This window comes from Aethalodelphis obliquidens, unplaced genomic scaffold (assembly GCF_003676395.1).
Source record: "Aethalodelphis obliquidens isolate GAN/ISIS:26980383/991018 unplaced genomic scaffold, ASM367639v1 scaffold59, whole genome shotgun sequence".
Lineage (NCBI taxonomy): Eukaryota > Metazoa > Chordata > Mammalia > Artiodactyla > Delphinidae > Aethalodelphis > Aethalodelphis obliquidens.
Window position 1 is genome coordinate 8,274,276 of NW_020838003.1, and position 23,886 is coordinate 8,298,161.

Here is a 23,886-nt window from a genome sequence, read left to right on the forward strand (position 1 = left end):
TCTACCCAACATAGGAGCACCTCATACATAAGGCAACTGCTAACAGTTATAAAAGAGGAAATCAACAGTAGCACAATAATAGTGGGGGACTTTAACACCTCACTTACACCAATGGACAGATCATCCAAGCAAAAAATTAATAAGGAAACACAAGCTTTAAATGACACAATAGACCAGATAGATTTAATTGATATTTATAGGACATTCCATCCCAAAACAGCAGATTACACTTTCTTCTCAAGTGCGCACGGAGCATTCTCCGGATAGATCACACTTCGGGTCACAAATCAAGCCTCAGTAAATTTAAGAAAATTGAAATCATATCAAGCATCTTTTCTGACCACAACGCTATGAGATTAGAAATGAATTACAGGGAAAAAAACGTAAAAAACACAAACACATGGAGGCTAAACAATACGTTACTAAATAACCAAGAGATCACTGAAGAAATCGAAGAGGAAATCAAAAAATACCTAGAGACAAATGACATTGCAAACACAATGATCCAAAATCTATGGGATGCAGCAAAAGCAGTTCTAAGAGGGAAGTTTATAGCAATACAAGCCCACCTCAAGGAACAAGAGAAATCTCAAATAAACAATCTAACCTTACACCTAAAGGAACTAGAGAAAGAAGAACAAACAAAACCAAAAGGTAGTAGAAGGGAAGAAATAATAAAGATCAGAACAGAAATAAATGAAATAGAAACAAAGAAAACAATAGAAAAGATCAATAAATCTAAAAGCTTGTTCTTTGGGCAGATAAACTAAATTGATAAACCATTAGCCAGACTCATCAAGAAAAAGAGGGAGAAGACTCAAAGCAATCAAATTAGAAATGGAAAAGGAGAAGTTACAACAGACACCACAGAAATACAATGCATCCAAAGAGACTACTACAAGCAACTCTATGCCAATAAAAAGGACAACCTGGAAGAAACGGACAAATTCTTAGAAAGGTATAACCTTCCAAGACTGAACCAAGAAGAAATAGAAAATATGCAAAGGCCAATAACAAGTAATGAAATTGAAACTATGATTAAAAATCTTCCAACAAACAAAAGTCCAGGACCAGATGGCTTCACAGGCGAATTCTATCAAACATTTAGAGAAGAGCTAACACCTATCCTTCTCAAACTCTTCCAAAAAATAGCAGAGGAAAGAACACTCCCAAACTCATTCTCTGAGGCCCCCGTCACCCTGATACCAAAACCAGACAAAGATACTACAAAAAAAAAGAGAAAATTACAGACCAATATCACTGATGAATATAGATGCAAAAATCCTCAACAAAATACTAGTAAACAGAATCCAACAACACATTAAAAGGATCATACACCATGATCAAGTGAGATTTATTCCAGGGATGCAAGGATTCTTCAATATACGCAAATCAATCAATGTGATACACCATATTAACAAATTGAAGAAGAAAAACCCTATGATCATCTCAATAGATGCAGAAAAAGCTTTTGACAAAATTCAGTACCCATTTATGATAAAAACCCTCCAGAAAGTGGGCATAGAGGGAACCTACCTCAACATAATAAAGGCCATATACAACAAACCCACAGCAGACATCATTTTCAATGATGAAAAACTGAAAGCATTTCCGCTAAGATCAGGAACAAGACAAGGATGTCCACTCTCACCACTATTATTCAACATAGTTTTGGATGTCTTAGCCATGGCAATCAGAGAAGAAAAATAAAGGAATACAAATTGGAAAAGAAGAAGTAAAACTTTCACTGTTTGCAGATGACATGATACTATACATAGAGAATCCTAAAGTTGCCACCAGAAAACTACTAGAGCTAATCAATGAATCTGGTAAAGTAGCAGTATACAAAATTAATGCACAGAAATCTCTTGCATTCCTATACACTAATGATGAAAAATCTGAAAGAGAAATTAAGGAAACAGTTCCTTTTACCATTGCAACAAAAAGAATAAAATACCTAGGAATAAACCTACCTAGGGAGACAAAAGACCTGTATGCAGAAAACTATAAGACACTGATGAAAGAAACTAAAGATGATAGCAACAGATGGAGAGATATACCATGTTCTTGGATTGGAAGAATCAATATTGTGAAAATGAGTATACTACCCAAAGCAATCTACAGATTCAATGCAATCCCTATCAAATTACCAATGGCATTTTTTACGGAACTAGAACATAAAATCTTAAAATTTTTATGGAGACACAAAAACCCTGAATAGCCAAAGCGGTCTTGAGGGAAAAAAACAGAGCTGGAGGAATCAGACTCCCTAACTTCAGAGTATACTACAAAGTTACAGTAATCAAGACAATACAGTACTGACACAAAGACAGAGATATAGATCAATGGAACAGGATAGAAAGCCTAGAGATAAACCCATGCACCGATGGTCAACTAATCTATGACAAAGGAGGCAGGGATATACAATGGAAAAAAGAGAGTCTCTTCAATAAGTGGTGATGGGAAAACTGGACAGCTCCATGTAAAAGAATGAAATTAGAACACTCCCTAACACCATACACAAAAATAAACTCAAAATGGATTAGAGACCTCAATGTAAGACTGGACACTATAAAACTCTTAGAGGAATACATAGGAAGAACACTCTTTGACATAAATCATAGCAAGATCTTTTTTGATCCACCTCCTAGAGTAATGGGAATAAAAGCAAAAATAAACAAATGGGACTTACTGAAACTTAAAAACTTTGCAAAGCAAAGGAAACTACAAGCAAGACGAAAAGACATCCCTCAGACTGGGAAAAAATATTTGCAAATGAATCAATGGGGAAAGGATTAATCTCCAAAAAACATAAACATCTCATGTAGCTCAATATTAAAAAAACAAACAACCCAATCAAAAAATGGCCAGAAGACCTAAGTAGATATTTCTCAAACGAAGACATACAGATGGGCAAGGAGCATGTGAAAAGCTGCTCAACATCACTAATTATTAGAGAAATGCAAATCAAAACTACAATGAGATATCACCTCATACCAGTTAGAATAGGCATCATCAGAAAATCTACAAACATTAAATGCTGGAGAGGGTGTGGAGAAAAGGGAACCCTCTTGCACTGTTGGTGGGAATGTAAATTGATACAGCCACTATGGAGAACAGTATGGAGGTTCCTTAAAAAACTAAAAATAGAATTACCCTATGACCCAGCAACCCCACTACTGGGCATATACCCAGAGAAAACCATAATCCAAAAAGACACATGCACCCCAATGTTCTTTGCAGCCCTATTTACAATAGCCAGGTCATGGAAGCAACCTAAATGCCCATTGACAGATGAATGGATAAAGAAGATGTGGTACATATGTACAATGGAATATTATTCAGCCATAAAAAGCACGAAATTGTGTCATTTGTAGAGACGTGGATGAATCTGGAGACTGTCATACAGAGTGAAGTAAGTCAGAAAGAGAAAAACAAATAGTGTATATTAATGCATATATGGGGAACCTAGAAAAATGGTACTGATGAACCGGTTTGCACGGCACAAATTGAGTCACAGATGTAGAGAACAAACGTAGGGACACCAAGCGGGGGGGAAAGTGGCGGGGGTGGAGGTGGTGTGATGAACTGGAAGATTGAGATTGAAATGTATACACTGATATGTGCAAAATGGATGACAAATAAGAACCTGCTGTATAAAAAAATAAATTAAATAAAAATAAATAATGTGATTTCTGCAGTAAAAGAAAATGTAGCATTGCTAGAGCTAAAATTGTAAATAAAATAGAAATTGTAGAACGTATGCAATACTTTTGTTTATAGTTTTTAAGGTAAGCATTGAATAGTTTTTAATCCTTTTTTAGAAAAAATCGTGGAAAGGGTTCCTTGAGACCATAGATACTAATAGATTTTATTAGAGATCTAAAGATTGTTAGTCATTGGCAAGATATTATAGCAATCAGAGTATTTTTAAAAAGACTTTATGTTATGGATTTTTTTTAATGTTATAGGAAACCATATAGGAAACCACAGTTCATTTCATTAGTTTTCTGCTCTGTGCAAACCACATTGCTCTTTGCCATAATATTTGCTGTTTTCCAAAGACTAAAAAGACACAGGCCTTCCCTACAGGGTTTCTAGTGTGATAGGGTTACATAACTCTTTTAAGTAGCTAAGTGGCAGGGTGGGGGTGGGTGAGGGGAGTTGTTATTTTTCAGTTGGTAGTAAACAAAGAATCCTGCATTTATTGATTCCACAAAAACAAAAATAAAATGTCCCTTCCTAATCAGAGACTGATGAAGATGGAAATGAAGGGTCACAGCTGTTATGGCGTTGGGAAAATAGAACCTGTTGACACTTATTTTCCCACTGAATGTTGACTGTGTAAACAGTTACATGGCTGACTAGTTTGGACTTTGAAGTATGCATTATTGAAGCTGGTATAAAAGCACTGCTTACAGGTTTTCCTTCAGAGTCATTCAAAGGAACTACTGTATGTGGGGCAGGAAAACCTATGAATTAGGCAGTTCCTAATATACCCATTTCCTGTGTTGAAATCTCTATGAAACATAAGATTGCGTTGTATATGACCAGTAACATTGTGCTGACATGATCTTTTCCCTCCTTGCTGTTTTCCAACTTATATAAAATGTTCCCTTTCAAGAAAATGAAGGTATTATACAGATGTTTATTTCCTTTTTAATTGAATCCATGCTTGTCCACTAATAAACCCTATGGAAATTATATGACTCATACAATCTTACCTTCATTTTAAACAAATTACATCAATGTTTGGAAAATAGAATGCACATCAACTTCCATTTCACTAAAAAAAAGTATAGTCAAGTAGATCTTTAATTTTTTATTTTCTGGATAAAAATATGATACAGAGGCAGCAAGAAATTCTAAAGAGTAGAGATTACGGAGCCATATTCAGCTGAGTTTGATTCTTGGATTTCCCACTTATTATACACTAAGTTCTTCAACTCTACAATCTGAGTTTCCCCACCAACCATATGGGGATCATAATTTTCATATAGTTCAGATACTTCTAGCATAAAATTATACCATGTTTGAAGCACAAATAAACCTAATCCTTAGTAGGTGTTTAATAAATTATAAGTAGTATGTGTTGTGTTAATTCAGGTCCTCTAGAAGCGGAGTCTAAGATGCAGATTTTGGTGCAAGTGATTACATGAGAAAGTTTTCGCATATGAAACCTGTTAAGGGAATGAGGGATGCATGATTGTATAGAAGAAAAAGGTAGGCAGAGATGTGGTTTCAGTGGAAATCTAGCCTCAGTCTGATCACACAGGGGGCTGTGGAGCATGAATCGTATCAGATTCGTTCTGCCTTGAGGTAAGGGGGATGTGCTTATATACACTCTCTGTCCCCTTTCCTGTCTCCATCAATTAATTCTCAGCTGCCACAGGGGTTGGGGGAGGAGGGAAAATGGCTCCAGTCACCAAAGGACAGTCCTTTCTGAGGGGAGTGCAAGTGTGAACCATTAGCCATTAACACCTGCAGCATCTGGAACTAAGTGTACCAGCCTGGGAAAAGGGGATCTAGGAGGGACCCCACCAACATACTCTTCAGATGTAAAAGCTCAGTTTCAGCCATTTTTGAAAGAAAAGAACGCCCCTCTTTCAATAATGTAATCTTATAGACAAAAAATATTTTTAAAATATTTAAATTTATCAATCACTTTTATACAAAAATTTATTTCTTTAGTGTTACCTTTCCATAATCATTTGAATTAAAATAAAATGTATTATACTGCAAAGACCTCTTCATTTACAAATAATCAGAAGTTCAAACATGGTCTTCAGGTCCAGAAATTTCGCATATGTTAATAAGCTTTCCCATTTAAGTCTTATTTCCACTAGTACATGTCCCCATATAGATAGAATGTTTTGTTAGGATTGACAGAATCAATGACTAGTGACTCGACTCATGAGTGAGCAACCAACCTCACGTTGGAGTGCATTCACCAAAGATATGTTTGTGAATATAGTAAGAAATAAAGTCATTATAAGGAATGGAGATACAGTTTATTACCTGCTAAACACAATGCATTTTCACATCTAGTACAATATTTTTGGATGCTTTTGGTTGTTTGTGGGATATGAAAAAGAGTAAAGTTGATATATGGTTACCAAAATTTGAAAATGAATCTCTTTGCCACATTATGGAGTTATTATATCCCCAATGTTCTGTGCAAACCAGTTACCTTGGTTCTTTGTCTAATGGTGAAATGTAGTAGAATTGTTTAGATATTAACGAAGGTCTGAATATCCTAAGAATGCATCACTTTTCTCCATAAATGAAAATAGAGCTAAAAATGCTTTTTAAAAAAGCACCAGTTTACTGACAGCAAGTGCCCTGATATGAAAGATTTTGTGAATTTCCAAGTCCACAGTCACTTAACCACCAATCTAAAATCCACAAAATTCTGAAAACCAAAGGACTTTTTAAGTTTGGAATAAAGTAAATCGGCATTGAAACCTGACCTGACATGAGGCTATTTATGGAGTTTATCTCATCTAGTGTGACTATCCTTTTAGTTCATCACAGAAAAATTAATGCGTTAGGTTAATGGGTGCTGTCCTAGGCTTCTGTAGGAATGTGGATTGATATTTGAATATCCACCATGCTTACCAAAATCCATATATTCTGAATTCTAAAACAATTCTAGCTCCAGAGATTTCAGATAAAAGTTATGAATCTGTATACATATAATACAAAGTATTAATTATGGTGCAGTGAACTGTATAAGAAAACAAAACACATCTTAGTGGTTTAATACAATAAAAATTTATTGCTCTCTCATTTTACGCTCAGTCTCTTGTCCAAGTTAAACTCACAGTAGGGCTTTTTCTGTTTCTTGCATTCATTCAGGAACCTATATTGATAGATGTGCTCTATTATCTTCATTATATAGCTTCTGAAAATGCTCTTGTTATTGAGAATCCACTCAGGGAAGAGAGAGAGGAGAATCATGCAGATGTTTCTTTATGGGTCAAGCCTGGACGTGTTGTTTACAGTACTCTGTCCCACTTCTTGTGCTTAGGACTCAGTCACATGGCCTCACCTAATTGGAATGACTGGGAAATGCAGTCTAGCTGAGTGACAGGAGGAAAAGGAAATGTGATTGATGAGCTCTAGATGTTCCTGGGGTCTGCCACATATGCATATGTACACATTATATTATATATATATATATTGCTGTGTCATATTCCCAAAATGTTTATTCACAGAAAAATTATTTTTTAATTAAGGCCATCAGTGATCTTTAGTAAATGAATGATGTTTACATTTCTAAAAATAATGGACAAACTCTGAAAAAGAAGAATAATGGTGTGGGTAACCAGTTTTACCAGATAATAATATACATTAAAAATCTATCATTACTAAGTCAATATGGTACTGGAGTGTGAAAAGACAGAATGCTCAGCTATGCTAGTAATCAGAGAAATGAAAATTAAAATGAGTTACAGTTCATGCCCATAAAATCGGCAAAAATTAAAAAGACTGATCTTTCTAAATGCAGGTGAGGATGTGAAGAAGTAGGAAACCAGGTTCAGAGATGGCAGGAGAGTGCATTGTTAAGTGCACTTCAGAGAGCAATATCTGGTTGAAAGAAAGACGTACACAATCTTTAAACTGGTAGATATATATCTAAGAGAAACTGTCGATCATATATATAAGAAGATGATTACAAGTAAGTGCATTATAGCATTGCTTAGAATAGCAAAATAACCTAAATGTTCACAGACATGAGAACAAGTTGTGGTCTATTTATGGAGTGGGATGTACAGCAGTCAATGTGAAAAGCTTGGTGTATTCTGTATATCAACGTGGAGTCATCTTAAAAACATCATTTTATGTTAAAAGGAAAAAAAGTGTGTTTCAGAATGACATGTGCAGGATGGCCCTCTTCAGTCACTGACAAGCTCTGTTCCTTTCTATGTCTCAGTTTCCTTATCTGCCTATTGAACTAATCACAGTATTAAGTTAGTAGAATTGGTGTGAAGTTGAAAGGAACTAACACAAGCAAAGTGCTTGGAACTCTATTTGGAGCACAGTAAATTCTCAACAAATACCATTATTAAAAACATTTATGTAAGCTTTAAAAACGTACAAAGTCACTGATCATTTTTTACGGATATACTCATGTTCTAATTGTATAAAAACTTCATGGTGTCAATATACACCAGACTTTGGAAAGTGGTTATATTGTGCAAGGTAAGAAGAGGTTGGAAAGGAAAGAGAGGAGAAGAATAGAATTGAAGAACAGGCTTTTATGTAATGTTTTATTTCTTTAAAATTTATGATGCCAGTATGGGGGAATGTAAAGGTTTAAGCAAGTTACTTAGCTGGATGTTGGCTAAGATGTATTAGTTATGGTAGTTATGTTAATAAATATTATTCATGTTAATATTTTTGTAATTTTCTTTATGCTTGAAATATTTCATAGTCATAAATGGAAGGAAAAAAGATTATAATATTTTTGGAAAAAATTTTAAATGAGTGAGTTTAAATTTATTTATTTATTTTTTTTGTGGTACGTGGGCCTCTCACTGTTGTGGCCTGTCCCGTTGCGGAGCACAGGCTCTGGACACAAAGGCTCAGTGGCCATGGCTCACGGGCCCAGCCACTCCGCGGCATGTGGGATCTTCCCTCACCAGGGCACAAACCCGTGTCCCCTGCATCGACAGGCGGAGTCTCAACCACTGAGCCACCAGGGAAGCCCTTTAAATTTTTATAAGGAAATAAACAAAAAAATGCAGCCAAGAGGTCAAACGCACAGGGCAAATTTTGGGGTGGCAGTTCACAATTCTTTTGCCTCTGAGAATGAAACCCAGATCCAGAAGAGGGCCTCCAGAGGCCACAGGTGTCCTGCTTTCCCCTATGCTCTGGATGACTGATTCATGTTGGGCCAATAGGATGTTGTCTGGTGGGAAGTGACATTAGAAATGCTGAGATACACAACCAAGAAGGCATTGATGCTAAGAGAAATGGTCCATGAACTCCAACTGCTGAGTTATCTGAGCTGCCTATGTATCTACTCTTAAGTTTTGAACATTCAATCCTGCCTTTGAATCTGGGGGATATTGCAGGACTGTTCCAATAAAACCTCCATTTTGCTTAAATTAGAGTCCAATTCCTGGTTTACAGCAAGGGAACCTACAATCTTACAATTAGTAAAGTTTATCTCTGATAGAGAGGGGATAATCATTTAGCAAAATCCTTTTGTGGGAAAATGATATTTCCAATTTCATCTAGAATAAACCTCCAAAAGCATTGGTAGAGTTGGAATCTATGGATTCATGCTCCATGTGAATCTAAGAAACCTATTACTTCCTCTAAACCCAGTTCTGTGTACTTACTTCTCACACAGCAATTCAAAGGTTAATTGAAACAAATTTTCGAGAGATGCAATGCAAAATGCTCTGAGTCCAGTGAAATGTAAAATTAATGGATGTGCCAATTGTGGTGACATACACAAGGGCCTTTATTTTTTAAATGTTATATGTTAATTAAATTATACATCTGTTACTCTATATAAGCGAGGAAACATTTAAAGATTGTTTTGTATTTGGACATGTGCAGTGGAGGACCAGTATATTCATGAGGCTATTTGACCATTGATGTAACATATAGTAATATTTCTTTCTTCAAATCCATAAATTTTAAGAAAAAACTTCTGGCTACTTAATGTTAACAAACACGATGATTTTCATAAAGTGAGTGATACAAAAACAACAGGAAAAGAAAATTTCTTGATACATAAAATATGCTCTTAGAAATGAATGAATTAACTAGCTCTTCTGTCAACAGATAGTTTCACTTCCTGAAATTAACAGAGGATCTCATAAGGAAGTTTCTACTGAAAATTAGCTGTTTACTATAATAAATAAGAGAGCTGACCTTCAGCACAATAAGAGGGATATAACAAAGATTGCTCTTTAAAATTTATTAACATTTTTGCTCAACACAATTTGCAAAACATGATGGTGAATTTGACAGAAAGTTGTAATACCTAATAGTTCTAATTTAATGTTTGTGGTGTTAGGAAAAAATTATATCATATTCAAAAGATTTTTTCTTTTGATTTTTCAATTGAATATAATTTAGAACTTTAAGAGATTAGTAGATATGTTCTTAGCAAGGTCTGGATCACAAACAGAAACTTAGCAGCCGTGTTGATTTCTCTTTTCCTCTTTAACTCCAGTATGTGGTGAATTAATTAAGTGCTCTTCTTTTTTCCCACATTCTCCAGTCCAAGCAAAGGTATGTATTATAGCTCTAAGCACATGACAAGATTGTGTTCCTTTAGATGAGAAAAACAGTGTAGTGTTGCCAGGTGCCTTTCTTTGGACCAGTTCTACATGTCTGACCATTGCTGGTCTCTATATTTACTAATCTTGGGTAGAGAGGTTCCAGGGGAGGGACCAGATCTATACCAATGTCTTCATTAAACTCAAGATAGCAAGAATACCTGCTTCCTTTGGCATGGTAGGGGGCCAAATACATTTATACTCAGCTTTAGTTCTTGGGAGATGGAAGAAAAATCTCAGAAGGATCATTTTATCTGTCACTCTTTTTTTTTTTTTTTTTTTTAGAAATCTCTATTCGTCTTCATATTTGATCAGCATAGAGCCTTTGCAGTGTTTACAAATTACAATTAAGATAATTGTCTTTTATTGAATGTTCACTTTTTGTTGGCACTTGTAATTTGTCAAATTTATTAGCATAAAGTTATTCATAATATTCCTTGATCATTTTATTATCTGTTAGATCTATAGTGATATCCACTTTCATTCCTGATATTGGTAATTTGTGTCTTCTCTTTTTTCCTGAGCTGTCTGGCCCTGAAGTTTATCAATATTATTGGTCTCCTTATAGAACCAGTTATTTGCTTCATTGATTTTATTAATTTCGTATTGTTTATGCCATTGATATTTGCCCCTTATTATTTTGTTTCTCCTGCTTACTTTGGGTTTAATTTGTTCTTTTTCTAGTTTCTTAAGATGAAAGTTTAAGTCATTGATTTGAGATTTTTTTTCTTTTCTAATACAGGTGTTTTAGTGCTATATATTACGCCCTAAGCACTGCTTTAGCTCCAGCAGATATTTTGATAGGTCATGTTTTCATTTTCATGCAATTCATTTGATATGAAGTACAAATTACTTTCTGATTTCTCCTTGGATTTCTTTTTGACCCATGAGTTATCTAAAGGTTATTATTTAGTTTCCAAATATTTAGGTATTTTCCAGCTTCTAAGATTGCCCCAAGGTCTACGATTAATTTATTAACTTTGATTACCTGTGCCTCTTCTTCCTTTACTGCCATGGTCTTATCATTTGAGATCAACAGACTAATATATCACTGTTCTAGCTGATGTTCTTTCATCCTAGTATTGTGTTCTTATGTGACCCCTGAGGAGACTAGAGGTTTTGGTTTTTTGTTTGTTAATGTTCTCTGTTGCCAAAATTACTTCTTTGTCTTCTGGGGGAAATCATTTTTTATGTATTTTTGTCTATCATGTTGCAAGATTCTTCATTCATGTTTAAGAAAAAGGCAGCATAAAAGCTGACTATGAGCTCTGATGGGTTTTGCATTAACCTGTGGTTGGTCAAGGAGCTTACCATAACGCAGCAGCCCTCTTAAACATGGAAGACTTTGTTCCGTGGCTGTTCTGATTCTCCCCAGGGACTTTGTGCAGTTTCTTTAGATATTAATCTTCAATTCTTTGGGTGTTTGAGGATCATGACTGTCTAGCTACTGATAATTGTGTTCATGCAGGTGGAGTATATTTTGACTGTCTTTCTTGTTTCTAGCTCACTTCTTAGCCTTTGGCACTTATGTAAGTGGAATCTCTGAGTTCTGAGCTTCTCCAAGGCTCGGCTGATAAAACTGGTTCCCTACTTGGGTGCAGTTCTCTCCCCACTCCCTCCTGCCATCCATTCTTCCTTTCCTCCTTTGTGAATAGGCCCAGTTATACCTGATTCTCTTTTAATAATAATGACAGGTATATTTTAATCCTTGATAGTTACAGAGCTTTATTTTTTAAAACAGAATTATGCCACTGTATCCTCACCACCAAGAATCTAACGTTTGATATGAGCAGAGTGTGCTCATATAGATGTATAATTTTTAAATTATACAAGAAAATGTTCTGTTCATTTATTAATGTAATTTTTGGTAAAGCACATTTTCCCATATTTTAAAGATTTCTAGGAATACTAAGAAATGTAATATATACACCAAATTATATAGGAACTCTTCGGGCGTTATGTTGAGGGGGCTTGTTCAACACTTTGTGTGTATGTGTGGCTTTGCAATAGGTGTTATTTGATAGGCCAGAACTAAGATGACTTCTTAATTAAATGCTTTCTACCTTATTGGATTGGGGTTAAAAATAAAACGACATCTCAATTATTTGAGAACTAATATGCTGAAATGAATATAAAATTCAACCAAATGCTGTTGTTCTGAAGACCTAAGGGATAAGGTATTGTTGAAAGAATTCTGTATACCACTTTGGCATCTGTAGTCAGGTTTGAAATATTTATTATGTATGTATTTACTTGTGTGTTTTCTGAGGTAGTGGAGTTCTTAAAGATTCTTGGTATAATATTTGGGGAGAAGAAACATCCAGTTCCAAAATATTTTCTCTTTTGGGAGAAGTGAAGTTGGCAGGGCACGGACTATGTAGCACTCTACATCTGGCCCATGGTGAGGGCTGCCATCGCACTTACCAGTCTTTGTGTGATTCACCTGAAGGAAATAGAATTAGGAAAACAAAAGATCTCATTTTCTATTGTTATCTTTTTAGAGTCTGGGGGACAGAGAGGGATTGTGGAATGAGGGCAAAGAGAAGGGAGGGAGGGAGGAGAGAAAGACAAGATATATTTGACACCAATTTCATCATGAACCATCATGAACACCAACTTCATCTTAGAAATGAAGGGAGCAGAGTGCATCTTGTTCAACCCTTTTCCAATATGGAAATCCCTTTTTCAGCTTCTCTGACAGAATAGTTTAAATACTTTCATTGGCAGGGAGCTCATTTCTCTGTAGGTTGTCATTTACATTTCAGAGTCTAACAGTTAGAGCTGGGAAAAATCTGCCTCCTCTTAGTTACTTGTCTTCTGGAATAATATAAAATAATGCTGCTGCCACACTGATTTTTGAGGATAGCTTTCATTTTTTTTCTTTCACATTTTCTGGCCTTTTTAAGTTAACTTTTTTATTTCCTTCAATCACTCTTTATTTAAACATTCAGTATTCCGATTTTTTTCTTGAAACTCCCTAATTTTCAGTGTCCCTCAACAAACTTCTTAAAATTAAATTATAACATACATATAAAAGTACACAACTTGTAAATGTGCCACTTCATAGATTGCCATAAATGAACAAACCCTTTGATCAATACCCCGAATAAGAAAAAGAACATTATAGATATCAAAAAAGCCCCCTCTGTGCCCATTTATTCACTACTCTCCTACCCCCAAATATAATCATATTCTAATTTCTAACACCATTGAACAGTTCTGTCATTTTTGAAATTTTATGTAAATAAAACCGGATTGTCTGAGGTCTTTCACTCAGTATGTTGTTTGTGAGACTCATCCATGTTGTTGTGTGTAGTTGTAGTATATAGTATTTCATTTCTGTGGTTTTTCACTGTATAATTACACAATTTATTTTTCTATTTTACTGTTATGGACTGTGGATTGTTTACAGTTTAGGACTGCTAAGAATTATGGGGCTATGAACATTCTTGCACACGCCTTTGTGTGCATATGTACATGAATATTTCTACATCTATTGGATATATACTTATAAATGAAGTTGTCAGGTAATAAGTTATATATATGTTTAGCTTTAGTAGATAATGCCAAACACTTTCCAAAGTGATTGAGCCAATTTACATTCCCAGCAATCATGTATGAGAGTCCCTATTGCCTCGGTCTCATTAACATTCATTTATTTTAATTTTTGATTTTAGAAATTCTAATAAGTGCGTGATGTTATCTCAGTGTGGTTTACATTTGCATTTCTTTGATTATTGATGAGGTCTTCCACGTGTTCATTGGTCATTTGGATATCCTCTTCCGAGAAGTGTCTGTTCAAGACTCTTCCATTTCTCTGCTGTAGTTTTTTGCCTTTTTCTAATTGATTTAAGGCATTTTCCATATATTCAGGATAAAAAGTCTTTGTTGATTGTTTGTGCTGGAAATACCTTCTCCCACTCAGTACCTTGACTTTTTGCTCTCTTAATGAAAGTTCCTAGTTTTAATGTAGTCTAATTTATTAATCATTTCCTTTATGGCTAGAGCTTTTTTTTTTATCCTGTTTAAGATATCTATGCTATTCCAAGATCATAAATATATATTCCTATGTTATCTTCTAGTAGTTTTATTGTTTAATGTTTACGTTAGATGTATATTTTACCTGCAATTACTTTTTCAAATATGGTGTGAAGTAGAGGTCAAGTTCCACTGAGATACCTATTGTACATCCTAACAAAGACGCCAAGCAGGCATAGATATAAAAATTTGGATTTCCAAGTGGAGGTCAGCATTGAAGTTAAAGTTTTAGGAGTGTTCAGCGTACAAGATGCTGCTTAAAGTTATGTGATTGATTGCTATTGCTAGAGAAATGAGCATAGATTGAGAAGAAGCCTGAAGACAGAGCCCAGGGGCATGCCAACACGTCACATGAAATTACATTCAGTACTCTGTTACATGTTAGTGTGGAGTACAGCATACTAACATAGGGCAGAGTGTACTATAGATTCTAGCCATCTGGATACCACCTTCAGTAGTGTATCCCATGATTGTGTTGGCTTATGCCACAGTCAAGGCAGAACATAAACTTAGTTCAATGTTATGGCAAGCCAGAATGTCATATTTTTTAATATGATTTGTTAAGCCAAATGCTTCATTCTGCACTAATGGAGTTAATTAGTTGGCATATAAAAGCAATAATTTATATTTTTTTCTTGAGCATTTTATGAGGTTTTCATGTTATTTGGGTTATTTGTCTCAACCTATCAGGATACTTTGGAATTCTAAATAATTAATCCAACATGTTAGCTATCTGTCATACATACAGACATTCAACATTTATAGATTTGATAAGCAAGGGACTAATAGGGAATATTGGATACTATAGGATCATATCTTGAAATCTTTGGTACACTAGAAACCTTCCTCCTCTAGCTGACATTGCTCCCACGCTCAAACCTTGTTTGAGCAAAACTGTTCAACTATGTCTAACTTACTGTCATCCAGATCATATTTCCTCAGCTTTTCTAGGAAGGAAATCTTGAGAGAAGCCATCTTTGTTTGAATTCTCACTTTAGGTAGTCTTGAGTGGGGCACCTAATGCTGAAATATTGCCTACATTCTTGTCAGAGTAAATTACTTCCAGTGTCAATTTATTTCACCTCTGCGAGAAGGAATATCCACAAGATGGTATGATGCATGCCCAAATGTCACATTTGGCCTCCAGCCACCTCCAACAGTGTGAAAGTAAAAACTGTGCAGAGTAGCTTTTATTCAGCCAAATTCAAGAAGAAAAAGTCCCTGAGCATGCATTCATTTCAGTTGCAACATTTACGAAGTGCCTGTTTTATGCAATGCACTGTTTCAGATGTTATGAAGAGTGTAACATAAATTATGGATCCCTGCCATCACACCATATACCTAACTTAGAGGTCTGTCACTTATATTGCTAGTGAGTCCACAACTCTGTAATTTTCTTCATTTTCCACGTAATTTGTTCCCAGATCGTTTCCTGTGATATTGCTTCTTTGAGACACCTCTTTGTTACAAGGTGCTTTTCTAAGTTCTTTCCAGCAGTGACAGTATTTGACTCTTTACAGCCACATGCCTAATATTCCTATCCTGTGAACCACCTTTGATTCTCTACTGTCATACAGAGGTTTGGTAATGAGAAACAAGGACACTGAGTCTTTTAGAGGTTAAGTCATGTAGTTTGTGGCCAGCGGGGTCTAGAAAATAAATGCCCTCATGTCCAGTTCTATTCTTTTTTCACTAGTCCACAAAGTGGGACTTCAGAATTGCAGAGGCATTGAATTTAAGGACGCTTATTAACAATGAATACAGACTCAAAACTCTCTTGGGTGTACCTCATGACCATGTTGTTGTGAATTTCATGTAAAATGAGGTATTGCCGCTCCTGATCTTGCAAGCTACTACTGTTACACTCCTAGGAAATCTTTGAGGTCTGAAAACTTGTGTTTAGATTACAAGGGATCATTTATTCCTGAAACATTTACAGTAGTGTTTTTATAAGGCATGTGACCAAATCATAATATGTGCCTTTAGTGATGAAGGAATAAAGGTTGTTGATTATCAGTTGGAAACTTGGATGTTATACACTTGAAATTGGGATACAAAACAAAACAAAAAGCTAAAGATGACCAGATCTCAAAGAGAAAAATTAGTAATCCATGAATAATAAACAGAGAAAATATTTTTAAAAGGTAGGGTGTCAGAATACCTCTGAGATCAGTTTAACATATATGATCTGCACTTATATATAGCAGATTACCTAAATTCAAACTGACCTTGGCCACTGTATGGGAGCAGTATTTTTGAAAGAATGAGCTGTACTAAAACAGTTTCTGCAGTATATTAGGCACAAATATGCTTTCCTTCCATGTTAGGCATGCAGAACTTTTTCCCACCTGTTTATTTTTCCTTAAACAAACATATTATCTGATATAACTAGTCCAAAGAAAATTTTCTCTTCCTCTATGTGAATGAACTCCCCTCTTACCCTTTTGCTAATTCCTGGAGTTCTGATGTAGTTCAGGATCTTATATTACATCCATGTCACTTTTTGGAATCACTTCAGTGGTATAGTGACTTGAATTATTTTCAAGTATTTAATCAGCTTCTGTTTGTCGGTTTTCTCCTTTGACAGTGTAAATTTATTTTCCAAATGCAAATGTATGATAATACAGACTGGCCTCCCTGTGCTGTTATGAGGTTTGAAACAAAAAATAAGTTTTTGTCTTAAAGTCTTTTATAGCTGCAAAAAGTGGCAAAATTAAGACTGCTTCATCAAGTCTGTACTGTAGCTCTCATGACAGTTATTAAATACTGTGGCTGTTTATTTTCTTTTCATCATTGAAAACTTAAGATGTTTTTCCATGGAAATGGACAGCTCCTAAAGGAATGGTTCTGGGTTTCCAAAATATAAGGAAGAACTTTTCTAATAAATGGATTTAGACTTATTCTGTGATTAAAAAAAATAGTAGGTGCCGGATTCAGGGTTTTAGATTTATAGCTGAGCTCTGATATTTACTAGTTTGAGCACTTTGGGAAAAATGATATGCCCTTTCTGTACCTCAGTTTCCTCAGTTATGGAATAAGGATGATAGTGGCTCTCAGTCATTGGATTATGGAATGCTTTAAATGAGACAGAGTGTGTGATGTACTTAGTGAGTGCTCAATAAATATTAATTATTAAGATTTACACACAAGATTATTATATAAAGTAGTGACCTTCCCAGAGGGTTGAAGAATGGCATCACTAGGAAAGATTAATAACGTTCAGTTACCTTTTGTATACAGGTGATGAAATTGAGACTCAGTGGTGACAGGTTATTATAGCTATCTTAATTACCTAACAAGGTAAATTGAAGAGGTTAAGCTTTAAATCTCACTGTTTTATCATACAGCATTATTTAAAGTGGAAATTTGTGCTAGTATAACTTAACCTTTGCCTAAATTTTGAGTTTCTCTGATTTGGATATTTAAAATTTTTCATTTGATGAAATTTCCTTAATGGAAAATATACCATAGTTTGTGCATTTTGAGATGTAAGTTGTATGAATAAATAAACAATAAATACTGTTGGAGTTTGAGGACATTATATATGATTTCTCTGTTCCTCACCTAAATTTGGATTTGATTTAGAGAAGATCCTAAAATCAGACAGAATGGGAAAATGATATTGATCTTCAAACAGATAAATAAATGTATATTGAACGGGTGGCTTAGGATGAAAGCAAATGGGCTTGCCATTGCTATTCTTTTTCCCAGGATAGATTTTGGAACAACTAGTCTAAAGGGAAAGTTCGCTCTACAGAGTGGAGTTTTCATTTACCTAGGATCACTACACCACTTCACAGTTACAGCTTTTTTAGCTCTACCTCGTTGAGAGAAGCAAGGATTACTAACTTGTCCATTTCTGTAGGGAGGAGTAAGAGGTAGAACAGGCAGTTTTCTTAAAAATCAAGAGGTTCCAAGTGAGTGTAGATGAGGAGAATGCAGGGATGAAACACTAGATGCAGACCTGTTAAAGTTGGACTACCTGGCAAGAATGTTGGCAATCACTGCAGTTGCGTACGATTATCATTATCCTAAAGGCTCTAGCTTAAGAAATAACCTAATGAAATAAAAAACATATATGTAAACATGGAAAGGAAGAATTCCAAGAATCAATAGTGGACGATGATGTCATTTTTTTCAAAGTTCAATAGAACTAAATGAAAAATTATTGGAACTACTAGGTGAGAAGACCAAATATCAGATCTTTGCCTTCTGCCAGAGAATTCCAGGATAAAAATTTAAATATAAAAAGTAATTAATCATTAGATTTAGGTTGATGAGAGACAAATCCAGCAGCCCTGGTGACTAACCTCTTTTCCTTTCTTGGTTGCTTAGCAGAGAACTGGCTCAGAAGGTGTAAGTTAGTTCAACAGAAGAACAGTCACTGGGGTCCAGAGGCAGCCCCTTTCTAACAGGGCCATCCCCTGATGAGGAGGTTTCTACTGATACAGATCTCATAGATTTCCCTGACCCTTAGCCTTACAAATATGTGGGGTGTTACTGACGCGAACTTCCTCTCTGCTGGAACATTGGCCATGTGCACATGGATATGAGCAGCGGATGATGAGAGTTGAGGGTTGGGAATGCTGTGTGTTCTGCTGCTTCTCTGCTTGTCAGTTTTCTCTTGATAACCCCCATGTTCTATCTGGACTGTAAAGTGTTGGTGGTGTTTGCCCATGACTGGCAACTAGGAAGCAAAGAGGGACACCCATGTTTCAAGGTGAACACAGGAAAACAATCAATAATCAAAGTATGAGTCATACAAAAGAATGAATTGCACATCACATCAGAAAGGCAGAATGGGTGGATGTCAGTGACCTTGGATTGGACACGTGTCCCCCGAGGCCAGTGTGATACCAGGAGGAAAAATTTAACCCTGGGAGGATCAAAAAGAGAACAGGGAGGAGGAGAATTCTGAGCCATCAGAATATTTTTCTCAGAGAAAGTGTTTAAAGTAACTGAGTTTATTTTACACTGGCACGATTACATATTTTGCCACCAGTTGAAATGGGGACTCACGAGGTAAGTTCAGTTATACAGAAAAAAACTTAAAGCTCCATTTTTCATGGCTGAGTTATATAAAATTCATACCTCAATTAAAAGAGAAATTGTTATTTGTATCCTACTTGAGGTCATGTTAAGATAATTTATTCATATTTTAAAAAGTGGGAGTTAGATGATTTCCATTGAAGAGATACTTCTGTACAAATACATTTTCTTTTGAACAACATTTACTTTTCAACCAAATGCTTAATAAGTATGTCTGTGACTTTATTTTCCAAGGGTAAAAAGTGGCCTAATGGGAGAAGAAAAATACCAAAATGATTTTCCTAATGTGTTTCCATAATAATAATTTTTCCTTAAACATAAAAGAAGTTACACTAATACATCTAACTCTAGATACAGACTGGAAAACTGAAAAACTAGATTATATAGCCAAGAGGAAATAACATTATGAAATACTCCTACTGATTTACTACATTACCTTTTAAATAAAAGAAATAGAAACAAATGTTAGGAATGTTCTTTCAAGAATAGCTTTTTGCTTGTGGTATTTCATTCTGGCTCTAAACATAACCTACAAATGAAATGAAAAGAGGACATTTATTTGTTTTTATAGAAAACCAAAAAAAGTTTGTTTTGTCACCTACTTGATAACACTTCATTATGCCAGCTTTCTTTTTTTGTTTTTGAATCTTTTTCTTGAGAAATAATTTTAAACTATAGAAAAGACACAAGAAAAATATAGACAGCATCTGTATACCTTTTACCCAGATTCACCTATTGTTACCTATCATTTTTAAGGACACTTTTCAAAATTTTAATATATTGAGTACTTAAACAAAAGTTAGTCATGCTGTATTGTTTTGTGTGTTTCATGGGCAACATCCCTGCTTCCAGGGAAGGACAGCTGTAGCCAGTCCACACAAGTCCTCTTAGGGCAACAGGAACCAAATTGCCTTTCTTTTGTAATTCTAAAAGGGGCCACTCCACTTGTTGAAAAAAGAGTCAGTGAAGCTCCCAACTATTCTACCTAATGAATAAATTAAAAAACAATAAATAAATAAATGTGTTAGCAAGTAAATAAGTCTTAACAATAGGTATACATTTTAAAAGTGAAAGTCCCAATTTCCAATCTCACTACTCCTTCTGCAACTAACAGTATCTCGTAAAACTTTCCAGAAAAATTCTACGGATGTACAAAGATGTATGGCCATCACTATAGAAACAGGTATATATTGGGTTGGCCAAAAAGTTAGTTTGGGTTTTTCCATAAGATGTTATGGAAAAACCCAAACTAACCTTTTGGCAAACCCAATAGTTATAGACATATATAGAATTATAAATACACTTGTAAGTGGAATTACAGATACAGATTTAGAAATCCTTTTGCATATATAGTCTAATGAGATTATACTGTATATACTCTTCTGCAGCTTGCTCTTTCCACGTAGCAAAATATGTTAATTAGCTTGTGATATTAGGTCATATAGATCTACCTCAATCTTTTTAAAAGCTGCATAATATTTCATTGTGTGTATATGCCATAATTTTTTAATCCATACTACAAATGATAAGTATTTAATTTTTTTTCTTTTTACCTTTTGCTGTTACAGAACTAACAAATATCCTTATCTTAACTGAGTTTCTGTAAAATAAACTTCTAGCAGGGTATTTGTGCATTTAAATGGTGATAATAATTGTTAAATAATTTTGATAATGGTCATTTGATATTTCTTGTGTTTGGAACACAGTATGCATTCAGAAAATATTTGTAGAAGGAAGGGAGGGAAGGAGGTAGAAAGGGAGGGAAAGAAGTAAAGAAGGCTAGTCTCTTGGGGACAGTTTCCTTTACCTAAGTGGAGAAGAAGAGGGACCTTTCAGACAAGATTATGATTGCCTTTACTTACAAGTTTTCTACTATGCTTTATATCTTTGTATTTGCATACTTTTAAAATATTATGTAATTTTTATATCTTTCAGAGGCCAGCTTGACTCTTACTTCCTCAGAAAGAATATAAGAAATAGAATGTTAAATATTTTTATTGTATGGTCCTGTCATACCCTAAACGTCTTTATCACACTTGCATTTTCCTTCAATGTCTGTTTCCTTAGATCAGAAGCAAGAAGCACCCTAAGGATCGTGTCTGTCTTGTTTGTCAGTGTATTCTCTACATGAGGATGTCTAGGTGTTCAGCATTTGTTAAAAGCAAAAAGGTGGTGGAGAGGAGAGAATTAGAGAGAGGGAGACAGAGAGATAGGGAGATATAGACACAGAGAGAGAGAAATAGAAAGAGAGAGAGAAAAGAAGGAAGGGAAGGAGTGATTGAGGGAGGGAGGAGAGGAGGGAGATGAGAAGGTTGATGATGCCAGGAGTTAGAGCTGTAAATATGGGAGAAATAGGTAAAAATGAATGGTGAGAAAGAAAAAACTCACAGATATAAGAATCTCAGTATTTTCTGACTAGAATAGGGAAACACTGGGTCATCTTTCACCAAACCAAAGGAGTTGACCATAGCTTGGTTTCTGACTGCAGAGTGAAAGCTATGAGTGTTGGAAGGTCCAGAATGAGGATTGTTTGGAGGACTTGTTTTTCCATGAAGTGGTGCAAAGATAACTGGGAAAGGTAACACTGTAAAGATGAAATATCTGCTTTGTATTCCTAACACTGTGGGAATAGGAATATAATTACGATCATGAATCCATCATAGAGGGGCCACTTGGAAATTGCACTGGACTCAAAGCTCATGTAACATAAGAGTGTGAAGGTTACATGAGGTAGTTTTGCTTATTTTTATTTTACATTAGAATGTAATGTAGACATTTATAAAACATTTCCTAGCTAAAATTTCTTTTTGAATCTACTACATTATAATTATATAACTCTTTATCTATATTTCTATATGTCTCTATATACATACAAAATATAATGCATAGAGACATTCACATTCACAAATGAACCATCTTAAATTTAATACCATTCATAAGTGTTGTTAAACCTAAAAAATTGGGAAGTAGATTATTCAATTTATAAGCTTCTTGCTTTTTCTGTTTCACTCTCCTTTTTTGGGCTATATGTCTGTTTTCACCAACATTGGAAAGTGGGTTCTTGAAAGGAAAGTAAATGAAATATTTAAATGATTAATAGCAGGTTGCACATTTTTTGTTCATTTTACTTATCAATATCCTCATATTATCAATATGCCTGATTGATGATTGATGTCAACAATAACAGAAGGTGGGATTCAAATTATACTCTAATAGGACCATTTGTTAACCTGTGGAATACGCCTCATTTGGATTTCCTCTCAATTTATTGGAGTTAAATCAACAGGAGGCTGATGCTGCTCATACCTTGAAGAAGCAACTGGCAGAAAGTAGTGCTCGTGGAAAAGTTTCCTTTACAAGTTAGAAAAACATTTTGGCTTCATCCTACATATACTACACTCCAAGGTCTACTGCTACCGTTTTCCAAATTACTCACTGGCTTGATGAATGGCAGTTACAAGTAGTGCTTTTATTGCAATACACAGATGTTGTTGTTTTCCAATTTTTATGAAGTAAATGGAGGGCTTTCATATAGAAAAACTCATTTTGGATGTAATAAAAGAACCTAGATTTCTGCTTTTTAAAGATCCATACAACGCCTACATTTTATTCTTATTTTGTAAAGAAAGTTTATTTAAAGAACCTGTCTTTCTTGGCATTGATAGAAAGCAGGTGTTACCTAATGGGATGAAGCCAGGAGGTTTAATGAGGAATAATAGAGAGTTAGAATAATCATGTTGAGGGTCAGAAAAGGGTTAGAATTCTTATATACAACTGAGTAAAGCTAACAGTGTGTGTGTGTGTGTGTGTGTGTGTGTGTGTGTGTGTGTGTATCTGTGGACATGTATGCAGAAAGAGAGAGAAAGAAAGAGAGGTTGAGAGGGAGTGGATGATGAAAAGGAGGTGAAAATAAGGAAACGTGTGAAAATATTTCCTGATAAAATTTAATTCTACAAATGATTTGGGATTACCTACATTTAAGTTTATTTCAATTGTTTGAGGTTCACAAAGTGTGTGAGACTTTTAAATTAGGGCTTATAACTCAATATAAAGAAATGTAGGGATGAATTTCTTGGAAAAGTTTCTGAGGGCTTTTTGTATAACTATACTATTTGCTATTTGAGCACCTTACTATATCCAGACACTTAAGGTTGTTTTGGGGGAAAAAAACGTTTACATTTTGTTAAATAACATGACTTTGTAAATCAGTAGGACTCTTGCCTTTTCTATAATTATTTGTACTAGCAAAATTTTACAGTGCTTTGTGACTGCCTGGAGGGGTGGGATAGGGAGGGTGGGAGGGAGGGAGACGCAAGAGGGAAGAGATATGGGAACATATGTATATATATAACTGATTCATTTTGTTGTAAAGCAGAAACTAACACACCATTGTAAAGCAATTATACTCCAATAAAGATGTTAAAAAAAAAAAAAAGAAGCCCTGGTTTGGGGACTGGCTTTACTTTTATCTAAAAGCATTTTACCTACTTGGGTAGCA

The 23,886-nt window shown here is 35.0% G+C and overlaps 1 protein-coding gene across 3 annotated transcripts in view; it reads left to right on the plus strand.

The window, feature by feature from the left end:
- Window positions 1-23,886, plus strand: part of CFAP299 (cilia and flagella associated protein 299) — a 601,665-nt gene that overhangs the window by 221,462 nt on the left and 356,317 nt on the right. The window contains exon 4 of one of the 3 annotated variants that reach the window (XM_027087436.1): window positions 22,663-22,734. The exons of the other annotated variants lie outside the window; for them this stretch is intronic. Within the exon in view, the coding sequence (XP_026943237.1) occupies window positions 22,663-22,734 (72 nt within the window). The remainder of the gene's footprint in view (window positions 1-22,662; window positions 22,735-23,886) is intronic. 3 annotated transcript variants of the gene reach the window in all.